The sequence below is a fragment of the Rhyacophila brunnea genome, unplaced genomic scaffold (assembly GCF_057557595.1).
Source record: "Rhyacophila brunnea isolate RB1 unplaced genomic scaffold, BYU_Rbru_1.0 scaffold_19, whole genome shotgun sequence".
Classification (NCBI taxonomy): Eukaryota; Metazoa; Arthropoda; class Insecta; order Trichoptera; family Rhyacophilidae; genus Rhyacophila; species Rhyacophila brunnea.
The window spans coordinates 9,068,236-9,084,655 of record NW_028232848.1 but is presented as its reverse complement, the minus strand read 5'-3'; the positions used below and the strand labels follow the sequence as shown (position 1 = coordinate 9,084,655).

Genomic DNA, 16,420 nt, shown 5'->3' with positions numbered 1-16,420 from the left:
ATTTAATTGAGGTGCTGAGAATTGAAGGACTGCAAGTCCACTGGTGACCAAATTGAATTAAATAATATGCAATTGTAAATTCTATGTACATATCGAGGGTATACTGACAGAACACATTATTTCAGTGTTTGCTGTTTTTCTGTTTTAAATGCCAAAATGTACACAATTTTACGCTCTACGTTCTGGTAAAACACACAAAGGCATAGGATATAATGGTGAGAAAATAGAAACATTATTAAATCATATTGTTATTTTTTATTCTGATAGAAAGTATGATAATGACCTAATGCGTTTTGTGTATACAAAATACAGGACTTGTAACATGTCGTATATTGTGTTTGCCATAAAGGTTAGTCTTTATAATGTAGAAAAAATGTTTTTACATCATAAAAAAATCTACGTGGGAGAACGCTTTGAAAAAAAAAATATTTTGTGATTATCTCAGAACTTGTTTTAATGAGTTAATGCTTTCTGTCAGTATACCCTCGATATAGTAAAACCACATTAATTCGAAATTCGAAAAAAAATTCGAATTACGAAATACAAAAAATGTATGGCAAAAAACAGTAAGTAAAACTGTTTTTCTTTGCAAATTTAGTAACACTGTTTCCATTTCCGATACAATTTTTTTCAGATTAATTATGGTTCATTCATCAAAATTAGTGGTAATTGCTATATATAATATTTCGATTTACAGCGAATTTTCGAATCCGTGTTCGTATCAATGATGTTTTACTGTAACTGTTTTAAATCTAATTTGCAAAATGATCGATTATTTCCATACGCCAAGTTAATCCATTTAAATTACTAACACTTTATACACGGAAGTTCATGGAGTGTAAATCACTGTTAGGAAAAAAAATACTTATAACTTTTCATACAAACATGTTTGAATAATTACTAATAGTAAATAATAAATAGATGTAAAAATACAATTTTTACTTGCATTCATTTAATCCTCAGCACCTCAATAATCAATTATTGTTTTGATAAAACAGAATAGGTACCAAAAGGTGAACACCGAATCAATAAAAATATGTAAAAGTAAAATTTTCATCGCAAAAAAAAGAAGAATTCATTAAACATTTTTTCCAACATCGTAACATAAAATATTTATTCAAATTATTAACCTTTAAGGGTAATAAACGCAAATAAATACATATTTGACAATTGTTAATAATAATATAATGTCAACATGGAATAGATTTAAACAGCAAACATTACAAATAATTTAGTCATTATATTTGATGGTTTAATAACTGAGAAGCACAGTCCGTATTAATTATTACAACTTATAACGTAAGAATGTATGGTCATTATATTCCTAGACATGGCAACATTTCGTAATATTTAATTTTCTGTATGTATTTAAATATTATTCTGTCTATACGCATAATGAGGAAAACATTACTGTATATTATTGTATTGAAATAGCCAATATACTCTGGAAATATACACAGTGCAAAGTTAATAATTATATAATATGAATAAATTAAATGTGGTTTTGTCTCTAATTAAAGTCACTTCAGCTTTGAGAATAGATGCTTACAACGGATATTGAATGTGCCGTGGTATGTGTTCAAGAGTAAGCATATCACATTGAAAGTGAAGAAGCGACATTGGACATGGCTCGGCCACGTACTACAGATGTCTCAAGAGAATCTCTCAATCTGACCTGCCTTTTTTTAAGCTAACCGGATTCCAGCGTCCTGAAATACAATTCACAGGGTGTATACGACAGTACTACAGGACGCTGGCGTGAGTTGGGAAGACATAAGACTGGCAAGCGATTTTTGAAGGGGTCCATATGCTCCGAATAAGGAACAGACATGAATGAATCGATAAAAGCTACCAGTGGACATGCTGTACTATTTCAACCAACGATGTTGAATCTTCTTTCTCTTTCCTATAAAAATCGCTTACGCAAAAGTCCAGTTTGACGTAAGTGCAATTTTTGTATGGAAGAATAAGACAACTAACCAGATAATCCTGAGAGTTTGTATTAACAATTAGTGCAGTATTCCCAGAGTTTTTTTTACTGTCTCTATACAAGAAGGTTTTCCTCAATATCATTCCTCTCAATAGAGATAGGTATAATCACAAAACAATTTAAAGTAAATATCGACGCGTTAATACTAAATTATCAGCAAACGTAATGGCTTCAGACATGCTAATCGAAGAGAGTTCAACAAAAACAATTAATCAGCTGCACAGATGTTTGTCTGTCGGTTTAGTTTGTCTATGATTTACATACGGATGTCAGCCATCGGGGTGAGATGAACAATTAGTACGATAACATTAAGTGTTGTCTGTTGAGTTTAATGAGCAGCGGTGGCAACCATCGGCTTGGGAGCAGCTTAGGGCAGGGGCACGGTGACCTGAACATATGAGACGGGGAAGTAGCCAGTGCGGCCGTTCACGGTGCCCTCGTACCAATTGTCGTCCACCTTATTCACCAAGGTGATGACGTCATTTTCCTGAAAAGAGCAATAAAATTAGACACAAACACTAGAAGGAGTTAGACATGATTCTCTTTTTGCATGTTTTCTTTTACACAATTTTGAAATATACTCAAGTCATATTAGGTCAAAATAACCCTTTAAAAATAATTCTTATCATTAATAATGTGTATGTTTTAATTTTCTTTCAATTCCTATTTGAAATATGTTTTGATGTTTTCAACCGTCAATGAGATATCGCTGAAAAGCTGAAAATCGTCTACAATTTTCCAAGATGGCGGCCGTAGAACAGCATGTACATGTGTTGATTTTTGGTATATTTTTACTGGGTACTAGCACTATGCATATGCAAAGTCCCTCCTTTAAGAGAATTGTTTCCAGGTAAAATCCTAATGTGACGACTAATAACACAGTCCAAGAAAACACACACAAATAATATTTATTAGACAAAATCAGGACATGAAAATACGATTTCTTCTTGTGTGCAGAAATTTGGTAGATAATGTGATTATTATTATAGTTGCTATTGTCAACTGTAATTTATACCATACATAAGTTGGAAAACATACATTGTCAAACAAAGATAATAGCATATGAAATTCGATCAAGATTTAAACTCTGTAAGCGTCAAATACCATCTTGATCTGGCGTTAACGTCGTAAAATTCAATTATAATGGTTTCAAAACATCGTTTATTTTTGTTAATTCTACGATATTTGAGTTATCTATGGTAACAGCTGTTTTTCGGATTGCTTGAGATTACGTTCCTTTCCGGATCAGTGTTGTTTATATGGTGCACACAATCTAACCAGCACAGTCTAACAATCATAATTAATTGCACTGCGCTACAATTGTTGCTACCGTTGAATGGGCAGTTAAAGGTTAACAGGTGCACAGAGTATACAAGTCACGTAAAAGATGATTTTGGTTCTACTCCTAGAGTCCATCACTTAAGTCATAGTGGCTAAAATAATAATTATAACAACATTGGACTAAAACGAGTTAGCAATAATTTGAAACATCCATAGTTACTTTAAAGCCGAGTTCTCCGGGGTTTTCAGGATCAAAGTCATAGAGGGCAGTGCAGCAAGGCCCCTTGTTGGGTGTGGGCGGCACCATGGGAGTCCGCGCTGGAGACTTCATCGGAGACGGCAGGGGTGACGCTGCATCAACCAAATCATATTTAATTTATATGCATAGCTATATCGAGTACTCGACTGCGGAACTAAGCACAGGGTAATAAGAGGTATCCGACAAACATAGAATTTTGAGATTAAAAAAAATATATATATACAATGGATTCTTGATGTATTGTTTTTGAATGACGCAAATAAAAATTCAAATTTGTGGAGTTTAGTATGGATGCCGTCAAGAATCCACAAGATCATAAGATATCAATCAATATGCTATTTACAATACGGGTGTCCAGAGACAATTCGGGTTGTAAGAACGTGAGTAGTCAGTGACAGCTGAATTTTCTGTGGGGGGGGGGAGAAAGAATCGGTTTATTTAGAGCAAACCAGATAAAATTGTAAACGATCATTGCGGGAAAATGACGAATGGAGGGCGGATAGAATCAATGTAATATTTTTTTGGTAATTATGTATGGAGATTTTTTCAGACTTGACCAAATGAACAATACATGCAGTAAAACAACAGATCGAATAACAATGAATTGAGATTCCACTGTTACAAACATATTTTTTTTTAAATCAAAATCTCTTATATAAATATATATATATTATGAAAAGAATGAGTTTTTAAATGGTCATATCTGTAGTTTTGTAATTGACAGGTAACAAAATTGTACACAATATGTCAGTAGCAAAGGGCGGAGGTAGGCTGTTAAGATTCGACATAAATAGTGCACACCAAACTTTGTCAGTCATACGTATTTGTTTTCATAAAACTAAGACTAAGGATTGCAGATAGCGTTGGTTGGTTTTTAAAATTCAATAATAATCAAAAAATATTCATTCATCAAAACAATTTCTAAAATTTTGCCATTAAATCATACATGAAGAATATTTTTTATCGATTATGGTTTGGTTAGGCAGAGTTTATTGAATTTTAAAAAACTAACCATCCAACAAACCAACCAAAAGTTTAATGTGCACTTTTTATTTCAGTTCTCAACAGCCTACCTCCACCCTTCGCCGCTTCAATATGTGCATTAAATACATAATACTCCCTGTGCTTAGATGTGAGTAAAGGCAGAGATTTAATTAATTAAAGTAAGCATAAAACATTAATTAAAAATTGGGTGATTCGTTTGTTCCTTCAAACATACTAAAAACGACATGCAATTGGTGCTATTTATACAAAAACAGTAACATAATATTACCTATATCATGAGGAGTTGAATTAAATAAAGGCCCAAACGTCACAATATTCACAACTGTCTTAAGTATAGGGTTTTATTTTAAAAGCTAACGTAATTACTGTCAATAAAGGCACAAATCATGAATGTACTGTTTTCATTAATAAAGGCTTATGTGTATTCTTACAAGACTATAATATTATGAAAAATGGCTCCAACAGGATGGGATACTTTTATGATTTTAAGATAAATCAACTATACTTTACTGTTGCAAGCCTCTACATGGGTGTTTTTTATTATTTTTTAAATTTGAAACAAAAAATATCATGTAAATAGGTAGAAATTAAAAATCTTAATAAGGTTTTCCTCAAAATAATAAATTTGATGATTTGGGTCCGTATTTATTTCAAGACTTCACGTTGTGTTTACTTTAGGGATATTTAGCATGGCTCATTACTAAAATAAAGCATTTTCAAAATCAATATAAGGGACATACATCTTCTATTTTGCTATTTTTCATTGACAGAGAAAGAAAATGTTTAAACAAATATTTTTTGTGATGTATCATGCTAAACTATCTCAAGACAAGAATTTAATCATTCAATACTCATGCAAATACTTTTTAATCGAAATATTACAAAAATCGAATGATTTATTTCATTCAAAAGACACTACAAAACAATTTGTTAGAAAGCTAGCAAGAATGAATTATTATCCTTGCGGGGTGAGTTTCAAGCAAACGTGTTAGTTGGTTATCTGTAAGAAACGTTTCAATTTCAAGGCAAATAAATCGAGGACCTCAACGGACAATCGGCCCAAGTCACAACTTTTCATTTTTTAGTTATATCTGAATTCTAAATTTAAAATGCCCGTTTAATAAATTGAAAACTGGCATAAACTAACTTTTCGAAAGTAAAATAGCCTGACTAATTAAATATTTTAAAACACAATTTGAACGTTGCATTTAACATAATGTAACAAATAAACAGCTTGTTACCAGTAGAGTAATAATTTTGTATTTAGGTGTAGGCCGATTGTCAATTCTCAATTGTAAAATATGCTCATTGATGCAACTAACCCAAATACATTAATACATATAAAGACAAACAGTTTGTTAGTTGAGTTATGTTATAAGAAAAATAATGATTTTCTTACAGCAATAGCTACAGCAATACTAAATAGCAATACTAAAACTATGAATAAATTTTGTAAAATGATATCTCTTGTGTAACTATAATAATTATTACTCAATAGAGAGAGAGAGAGAAAGTATGGATCTCTCAAAATCTAGATGAAGCTAGACAACGTATTTCTATTTAATTTCAAGATGATAAAAATCATACAATAGCAAGAAATATAGAGCCCTTATCTAATAAAATAATTGTATGTCAAAGAAATAAAAAATAAGCAGATAAAACAGGCACACAAGAGTAAAGACGTACAGTAGAATCAGCCAGCGTTTGATAACTGTTTGAAACTAAAACTGAATAAATAAGACAGACTGGTATAACATTTTTTTTTCACGGATACAAATATCAAATCTTTGTCATAATTCAATGTGTAAAATAATAATGAGAATGTGTTTATTGAACTTTAGTTGCAGGGTGCTTTTAAATTCTAATTGGTATATGAACTTCAAAAGTAATCTCAATTAACTAAAAATTGCAACTTTTTCAATTAAAATATATTTTTTGTTAATGTGCCATACTAACTATTAATATTCAATGATAGATTAACGAATGGCAGACAAAAATAAAAAAGGGTGTTTAGTTTTTTTACTTTAACTTAAAAAATTGCAATTTTACAACAGTTCACTTTTCCTCTCGGGTCCAATTATATGTTATAACATCTGTCACTCAATGAAAGAGAAAAAAACGATTCTTTTGTCTCATCTTTCAAAGATTCGAATGTAGCAATTATATTTAATTTAAAATCACAAAACAACACACATGAGTAGAAAAGAAAATGTTTGATTACATAAAAAAGTACATACAAATTTGTCACTATTAATATTATTATAAGCCGGTGGCAAAGGGTGGAGATAGGCTGGATCCAACATAAATAGTACACGCTAAACTTTGTCAGTTATTCATATTTGTTTTCATTGAACTAAAACTACAAATTGCAGATAGCATTGGTTAGTTTTTAAATTTAATTAACCCTTGGGTTAACCATGCTGACGCCCACAATGGCAAGGGTCCCAGGTTTGTATCCTGTGTCTGGCAAGTACACATATTGTTTTTTTAATTTGTGTGAGTCAGAGTATGTACCTAATAGGTTGAGCAAGTGGCTAACATCCATTTCTCGTAAAAACAAAATCTGTTAATACAAAACCTCCATTCTGTGGAGGCCCATATGATCTTATTAGGATCGTAAAAATATTCATTTATCTATAAAATATCTAAAATGATGCCATTAAATTGTAGATAATTTAAAATATTTATAGATAGACAGAATATTTTGTATCTATTATGGTTTGATGGTTTACGTAGGGCTTAATGAATTGAAAAAAACTAACCAACACTATCTGTAATATGTATTCTTAATTCAACAAAAACAAATAAGTACCTATGACTGACAAAGTGTAGCGTGCACTATTTATGTCAGATTTTAACAGCCTACCTCCACCCTTCGTCACTTTTATAAGCTACAACAACTGGTCAACAAAAAATCATTGTAGAAGAAATAAGCAAAGTTAAACAATAACACACACACAGAGAGAAAGAAAACAATTATTTAAAAGTACCTACATAACAAAAAAAAACTATAAACTTATAGGTCTAGTCAGAGAAAATGTATTAGGTATTATCAAATAGATACAATGTTATCATATCATCTGTTCTGATGCTAGATTGTAGCAACTTTTTATAAATCAATTTGAAATAATCTAGATTCAAAATACTTTATTGTCATCATATTATCATCTGTTCTGATACTAGATTGTAGCAACTGTTTATAAAACAATTCAAAATACTTTATTGTCATCATATTATCATCTGTTCTGATGCTAGATTGTAGCAACTTTTTATAAAACAATTCAAAATACTTTATTGTCATTTTAGTACATAAATAACTAAAACAATTTGATACTACTGTGCGAAAACATCTTCTTGGCTACATAAGGAAGCGCTTTTGGTGACTAAATGGGAGGAGCTTGTTAGTTTATAATGGAAGTGCGGTTAAAAATGGGAGGAGCATGTTAGTTCACAGTTTTAACAGGTAGCCAAGAAGATGTTTTCGCACTATAGTAATCGGTTTTTAATGAAATTTATAATTAATAGCAACACATGTATCAAGTCAAAAGTTTTCCGTGATACGCATACCTATTAGAAGATTTGATATCATGTGCTAAATTAATTATTGGCATCATGATTTATCTGCAAGTTTCAAAGTCGGTAACCATCATACAGTTATTTTGAGATAATCGCAAAAAACTATCAACCACATTTACGACTACAAATAAAATATTTTCTTTTTGCAAACATCGTAAACAATTAGAAACGCGAATAGTGAAATAAATTGCCCTTGACGTCATTAAAATTGATAAAAAATCATATTTAAAGTTAGTCATAAAATATAAAACATGGCGACTGATGAATATAAACGACTTTGCAATTCTGTTCCATTCATACGATGGAAAAGTACTTACAGAATAAGAATCAAGAAATATATTGAATAAAATAAAAATGTAGATTACCGACTTTGAAACCATCGGCTTCATTAATTATGTATTTGCGTTGGTGGCATATTATTAATCATTAAGCGACTATAGTCAATTTTTATAGCATGTCACTTGCCGATACGAATGTTCTATCTCATTCACAATGAGAGCATCTAGAAATAATAAAATACTATAGATGCTTTTCAATAATACAGTATACATACTATCTTTTACGTCCATAAAATGTTATTTCGAACAATCCGTGGACGAAAGCAACAGTGTTTGTAAAGTACAAGCTATTGGGGGTATTTTAGTAAACAGACTCAATAATAAACAAATACAAACTTGCGTCAGAACAGAAATAATGAATGACAGAAAATGATATACCTAACCTAACAGCATAAAGAGTAAAAATTTCTAAAAATATACAGTAAAACATCGTTAATTCGAAATCGAATGGACTAAAAAAAGAAAGAAAAATTCGAATTACGAAATACAAAATGAATGGCAAAAAAAAGGTAAAACTTTAAAATATTTCGAATTATCCATGTTCGTATTAATGGGGTTTTACTGTATTATGATATCATGCAACAACTAATAAATTAATTACTAACAGATAATAGAATAGAGAACTAAAGGTTACCTACATAGGATGAAAATAGAGAAAGTGAGCTTTTCTGTGTTTACATAGTAATAAAATGGAATGTTTAAACTTCGAAAATCTATGGTCAAATTAATAGTGTTCTATTTTTCTAAAATCAATCAAGAGTGCATCTCTAACTATTTAAACCTAACATTACAATTTGGCTCAGGTATAAAACTAGAATAAATGTTTTCGTTATCAATTATATATTATATATGTGTAGGGTAATGAAAAAATTGTGATATTACTTTGTACTATGGACTAATTCATCGCTGCTAACTAGAGATATTGTTTTGACACTAAATTTTAAAATGTATTGAGAAATATTTTAATATAATGCAGGAACATTATGATATTATATCAGGTGAAGTTTAATATACACTAGAGACATCTATTAACAGAACTATGAGACAAATAACGATTGAATACAATTTACTCAAAGATTACCTACTTGACGGAGTGGATTTCATTGTGAAACAAGCAATTTAATTGTTTTTAGAATGGTGCCCAGGGGATGGGGCATTATTAAATTAAATTATTTGAGATAATTTTATTGAAAATTGAATTATAATTTTTTTTTATTCTTCGCCGTATCATACTTCACCGTAAAATGTTGTATCGGAAATATATGGCCGTATATTAAAGACCGTACAGTACTGACATAAAATTCATGTCTAAATAAAACACGGTTCTTGTCAGTTTACACTTTACAGGAAGCCAACAGCAATCAAATTTTGAAAATAACCAATATACTGAATTATTTGATAGGTTACGTTAGGTTTTCATTCTTGAATTCATGAATTTTGCCAAATTCAGCTATGAAAATTGAATTAATACCCATATTGAATCTAATAAAATTAGAGACCGTATAGTACACAGTCATCTCTTTCAGATAAGAAAGCTCGCGGCGAACTGTACCACGGTGAAATGTTTTATGTACAAGTTACATATAACCGATTTCACTTGCCCGGAATACACATTCAATTCAATGCATTGTAATCATTGAAATAAATTTCAGAAGCAATTCTGTGGTTTTATTTATAGACATCTCTGCAGTGCCCATGACTAAGGTTACACAGTGTGAAAGATTTTTGTTATTGTTTTTTACACCCGTTCAAAAAGTCTCAGTGAAGAAAAACATTATCAATTTAAAAGAAATGAAACATTCTTGAAAAGGTAAAAGAACACGTTGATATAATACGCTTCAAACCAATTGGAATGATTATTTCCTTTATTGAGGATTAAAAAAATACTGTTGCAAAAGTTTAATTTGACATAAATATTTACAATTTAGAATAAAACCATTTTAATTTCGTAAAAAACGATGGCCGCGCGGCTGAAGCGTCGGTCTATAACGTTGTGGGTCCCAGGTTCGAACCTGGGTCTGGCAAGTATACATATTGTTTTTCAATTTGTATTCGAGTCAGAGTATGGACCTAACAGGTTGAGCAAGTGGCTGACATCCATTTCTCGTAAAAACAACAATCTGTCAAAACAAACTTCCACTCTGTGGAGGCCCATGATATGAATACGTGTATTAATTAAGGCTCGAAGTACCAAAAAGTAGTATTGCCTGTAGTTACAAAATACTGAGTCGTTGCAGTAAAATTTCATGAAGCAGACCTTTTGAAAAATGTGGTTTTACAGTGTGAAGCAATCACGGCAGCTTATATAATTTTAGCTATTAAGAACTCGCAAGTGTCAACACACCATCGTCAGCCATTTTATATTGAATGAGGTTGACCACTGTAGTGCTATTTACACCATTATAAATAAAACAGGCCAACGGACTTACAACGTCGACAGGTTTAATTATTTTGCTGTATTTTTTTGACTTGCTTGAGGCACTTAGACCATAGTTGAAGTTATTGGCGTTAGTATGTAGAACACTTTTCTATAAAAATGTCAGTTTTTTTGTTTTTGGTACTTAGCGCCTTAATTAATACACGTATTCATATGATCTTAAAAAAAATCATGTTTTCTTAAATTCAAAATTTTTTCTATTTAATTGAGAAAAAACTCAATCAAACGGATCTAACAAACACTCATTACTCAGCAGTATTTTTTAATGTAAATTTATGTTTGTATTAAATGAAACACCTTCACAGTAAATTGTATTTCATAGCTTGCTTTGTAATTCCATCACTAGATGTCCCTAGTACATATTGTAGTTGACCTTCAAGGTTTTTTAAATTATAAAATTAACATGAATGCAAGAAGAATGAAGCATTTCATGATATTAATTTGGTGAAGAAAATGACATCTTTATATCTCAATAAAATGTAATAATGATGTAACGTGCCTAAACTAATATTCACAATTCTCTAAAACTACTGAAGGGTTTTTTTTATATAACTATGTAATATTATAATTTAGCAGATTCATGTTAATGTGTACAATGAAAATATATGAAACACGGTAGACGAAATAACAACCAACGTTTGCAAAATTAATCTGTTAAAAAACAGATATGCCCCGCCCCGCCCTAGCTTGGAGTAGAAATATTGTAATATGCATTTTACCTATACATTTACAAACATAAATAATTAGAAGGCACCTAATTAGTTGAAATAGCATTTACTTTATAGAATTCCTTTTTACTATTACTTATAGCTATTTCGGTTATTACACTATTAGATTATAAAAATAAACAGTTTGTTTTTGGGTAAGTACTTTACGTAGCTACATAAAAAGACAATTTCCTCTATTTGGCAATCTGAAATTAATACACTACTGGAACACCAGTATTCCAGTTCATTATAGGTTAAGTGAATGGATAACCAATCTTTATAAAATGATTAGAAACCTGAAAGTGCGCGGAGAACTTTAGTTCCTCAGATTACCGTTATGACATCTGTAGCCAAGACATAATGGGAAGGTTATTTTTATATTCATACATAAATATTAGTTACAATTATAGACCCAATAATTTCATAGTATTTAAAGGTCTCACTAATTTCTTACATTGTAATTTCACAACTTATGGATGGAATAATAATACCAATTCTCACTTTCCGTGGTAGGTAATGACATTGTAGATAATACCTAGAAAAAATCTTTTTGAAAAAAGTAAGCCACCCCCCGGCATGAATCGAATCCTGCATCTCCTGGGTTTACACCCCGTCCGTTGCATTTACCTCTATGCTACAAAGCGACGTACTAATTGCGACAAATTTTAACTATTGACCGACGTCATGGATTTCTCCAATATTTTTTTATGATGTAACTTACTTGAACTTGCTAATAATTTATAATTAACTATTTCTTAATTCTGAGTCCCTGCCGGGGTTGGCTTACTTTTTTCAAAAAGATTTTTTGTATTGGTTATAATATATTTTCTCAGAAAGTGTTTTTCAAAATTATGTATGTTCAATAATCAGAATGGTACATGCTTAAATCTTGAGAATTATTCGTTGAATAAAAGAAATAGTTATAAAATAGTTGTAAATTATATATTATGTATCTATAAGAAATTCTTATATTTATCTTTACGAATTTAAACATTACATAATTGATTAATATCGACCCTTCGCACTAATACCAGCTTCACTTTAATTATATAAAGACTCCTTTATCATAAAAAAAGGTTTTTTTCTGCAACATCTTTGATTTAAACAATATTTACGCTACCGTCTCATATATTTTCATTGTACCATATGACATAACATAAAATCTGCAATAATAAATCGATTCCCTTAATCCTCTACAATGAGATACCATCTTGTTCTAGCTAATATAATACACAATATTATTTATAATGCAGCGTGTTGCAAAGCGTTTGTTGGCAACATTACCATTGTTGGAGCGCTGCGTGTTCTGATTGTTTCCTCCGGGAAACAGTTCCAGATTGTTGGGTTTGTGAACCGGAGAGCCTCCGTCTGAGCCCCCTACACGCCCACAACACAACACAGACCCACCGTCACAACATATATATGTATGCCCTTATTTTATTTTTTTACCAATAGATGCATCTATAAAAAATACTTTAATATTGGACACTCTTACCAAAACAATTTTTAAATATAATTAATATAAAAAAAAACAGAACTTTGATAATCCAGATTTCATTTTGATCATCAAAAAAAAGTATAATTGAATGGTGTGATGTTGTTACAGCTGAGATCACAGTTTTCAGATTAAAAATTTTTTCGTATTTGCTTTGTATTAATTAGTTATCTAAACATGATTAAATTCTTTACGCCCATGATAGCCGAGCAGTTACGTCGGCTTATAATGTAGAGGACTCCGGTTTGAATCCTGGGTCTGGCAAAATTCGCATATTGTTTTTCAATTTGTGCTTGGACCCAGAGTATAAACCTGGTAGGTTGAGCAAGTGGCTAACATCCATTTCTTGTAAAAAAACAATAATCTGTTGACACAACCTTCACGTAGTGGAGGTCCATAATATGATCTTCTTAGGATTGAACATGGTATAAATTTTTTTTTTATGTACTGAACTATTTTAAGCTTGCAATACTATCAACCATTTAAATTGACTTAAGACAGTTTGCATCAAAATATTTTCATAGTATATAAATACACACAGTAGAAATAATATTACATTTTCGTAAAATTGTGACATAAAACTTTTGCCTTTGTTTTTTCGGCTAGTCTTAGTGCAGATAATCAAAGTTCTACTGTTTTATTGACTAAAGGTATTTGATGAAAATCAAATTCAAATTTTAACTCATTAGGATTTTGCGCTTTTCGGTTGAGATTAGTTTTAGTAACCTATGTATATAGATGTCGCTTTCCAGCATAGAGCCTTAAGATGCTCAAAGGCGTAACTAGTATTACCAAAGGCAATCACACTGGAATACAAAATTATTTTTGTATTAGATTATAAGGAAATGAGATTTTTTTTTAAATAGATTATTATCTATTATATTATCACAGTTAAAAATATATGTTTGATAGACAAAATCGGCTTTAAAATATGACCAGCTTTTAACCAATGATTATTATAAAAAAAAAAAAACCAGATTGATAATTTTGTTTTCTAATTACACATTCTCACGCAGATTGCATTTTGCAGTTGGTAAGATCCGCAAAATGCAGTCATGTCTAGGCAAACTATGATTGCCATACAATCCTCTCTGAACACACCCAAAGGTGTTAGCTCGATGCGAGGGCATGTATAGGAACAACACTTTCTACCGCATTTTGTAGCCAACATGACTGCAAAATGTGGTCAGTGTGTAGCAGTAGTTATTTGAGAATAGATTGAAGCTAAAATTATTCAATGAATATTGAGTACCCAAGATTAAAGTACTGTTATAAATGGTTATTTCTAAACAATTTAATATTTCACTATGTTCAGCATGATCAAAAATTTTGGTTTGTGACTTTTCCTCTGGGGTTTTGCATAATTATAAAAAGTGCGAAATAAATCATTTTTGAGTACGAGAAATTAATTACTGTATTGAAAGTCAAATATTCATAGCAATAATAACATTAAGAAAAAGAAATGAAGAGAATCATAGATGAAGAGAGATTATGTTTAAAATAACGTATCAGAAGGGATTAACATCAATAGACGTACATCGATGCATTCCCTATCTCGAGAGGCAAAAGCCACAAAATGGAGGAACATGCCGTAATTTACTTACAGGACATAAATGGGGAAAGCTGACATGTGAAGAAACGACTTGATATGAGTAAATAGTACATGTTTGGTAACCTTTGTACGACTTCAACTGACAACTGATTCAAGTCAAAATAATATCAGTATCATTAAACTGTAGACATAATTATATGTCTGTAAGCCACAAAACACAATTTTTAACAATCAAATACAAAGCAATCTGTTCAGAAATTACTTTATTTCGGCAAGTATTTCTATACTGACAGTTGAAAACACGGATCGCTGAATATTTTATCACGTTTCGGAATAATTAATACAAAACAGTAATCATATTATGGTAGTCGTGTTAACTATTATGTAACATGATATTTAGCACACTTAAATAGTATATGTTCTTTATTTTATTCTTCTTTGTTTGGTACTGTCTTTTATCAAAGGTTGGCAACCATCATGCAGTAGGTACACCTCTCTATCTTGGGCCAATTGAATCAGATCCCTAACGTGTTGAACATTGAGCCACTTAATGAGGTTGCGTAGACAAGAGAATCTCCCTCTATATTCCCGTGTCCGGAAACTTGTACGTACGCAGTTCACCGTATTACACTTCACCGTGAAATGTTGTATCGGAAATATATGGCCGCATATTAAAGACCATTAAAGTTAATCCCTCCAAACCAAAACCCGCCCCGCACCACACTTGGTCCTAAACGAGCGTATCACGGAACCCTACAGTGGTGATGTGAAGCATCTATCTCAATTTTCCCTGGGAATGCCCTGGGAGAAAATACCCAAGACTGAGGTAGCTATGCTCAAAGTTAGCTCTGACTGAGTTTAAAGAATTTACTCTAATGCAAGGTGCCAGGGAGAGAAAAGCACATGGAAATTATGAAAAAGAAAATGAATTTAAGGTATATATAACAAAGAAAACGAAGCTAATCATATGGACAGCAAAAATTTATGTGAAGAGATCCTCACGCCCGCAGTAAGACGCCGCAAATTTTTTAAATTCAAGATAATTGGCCTTAGTGGAAACCAAGTCGGACGGCGTCCAACCTCTTTGGGTCGTATAGTACTGACATAAATTCATGTCTAAATACAACACGGTTCTTGTCGGTTTACACTTTACAGGAATCCAGCCAGGAAAGTAGCCGATATACTGGATTATTTGTTAGGTTAGGTTAGGTTTTCATTCTTGAATTTTGCCACAATCAGCTATGAAAATTGAATTAACTCGTCAACTGCTGACCACTTAATGACCACATTTAATTATAATGTTAATTACTACGCGCCAGGTGCGATTTGCGCATTGAACGACTTAATGTTCATATTTAATCTAATAAAATTGGAGACCGTATAGTATACAGTCATCTCTTTTCGATAAGAAAGATCACGGTGAAATGTTTTATGTACAATAAGAATGTAACCCTACATTCTTCTGCGTTATGAGTTAATGTTCTCTTATTGGCTCCTCATTGGCAATGTGGTCAGCCCAGATTATCTGCATAGTACGTCACTAGAGCCACATCGCGACGGTAAGTCTTCTTACTGTCTGTTCTTTTAACGTCCAGGTTTCGACTTCATAGATCATTATGAAGAAGCACATGATCGCCCTCTATCGAATGTCCAGAGTTATGCCTCAATTACAGAAGAGATGTTCATTTTTTTCAAAATTGTTTCTTGCTATCTCAATTCTGACTTTGATCTCATCGTCTGGGCTTTATTCTTCGTGTAGACAGCAACCGAGGTATTTTAC

At 31.5% G+C, this 16,420-nt stretch overlaps 1 protein-coding gene across 7 annotated transcripts in view; it reads right to left on the bottom strand.

Moving 5' to 3' along the window:
- Positions 1-262: 262 nt before the first annotated feature.
- Positions 263-16,420, bottom strand: part of EndoA (SH3 domain containing GRB2 like, endophilin-A) — a 234,634-nt gene continuing 218,476 nt past the window's right edge. For 4 of the 7 annotated variants that reach the window (XM_085946078.1, XM_085946074.1, XM_085946073.1 and 1 more), the window contains 3 exons: positions 12,878-12,970; positions 3,492-3,622; positions 1,092-2,477 (listed from right to left, as the gene is read on the bottom strand). In XM_085946078.1, the coding sequence (XP_085802204.1) occupies positions 2,358-2,477; positions 3,492-3,622; positions 12,878-12,970 (344 nt within the window). In that variant the 3' untranslated portion in view covers positions 1,092-2,357. Of the gene's footprint in view, positions 2,478-3,491; positions 3,623-12,877; positions 12,971-16,420 lie in introns of all 7 variants that reach the window. The other 3 variants (XM_085946077.1, XM_085946076.1, XM_085946079.1) reach the window with 2 other exon arrangements.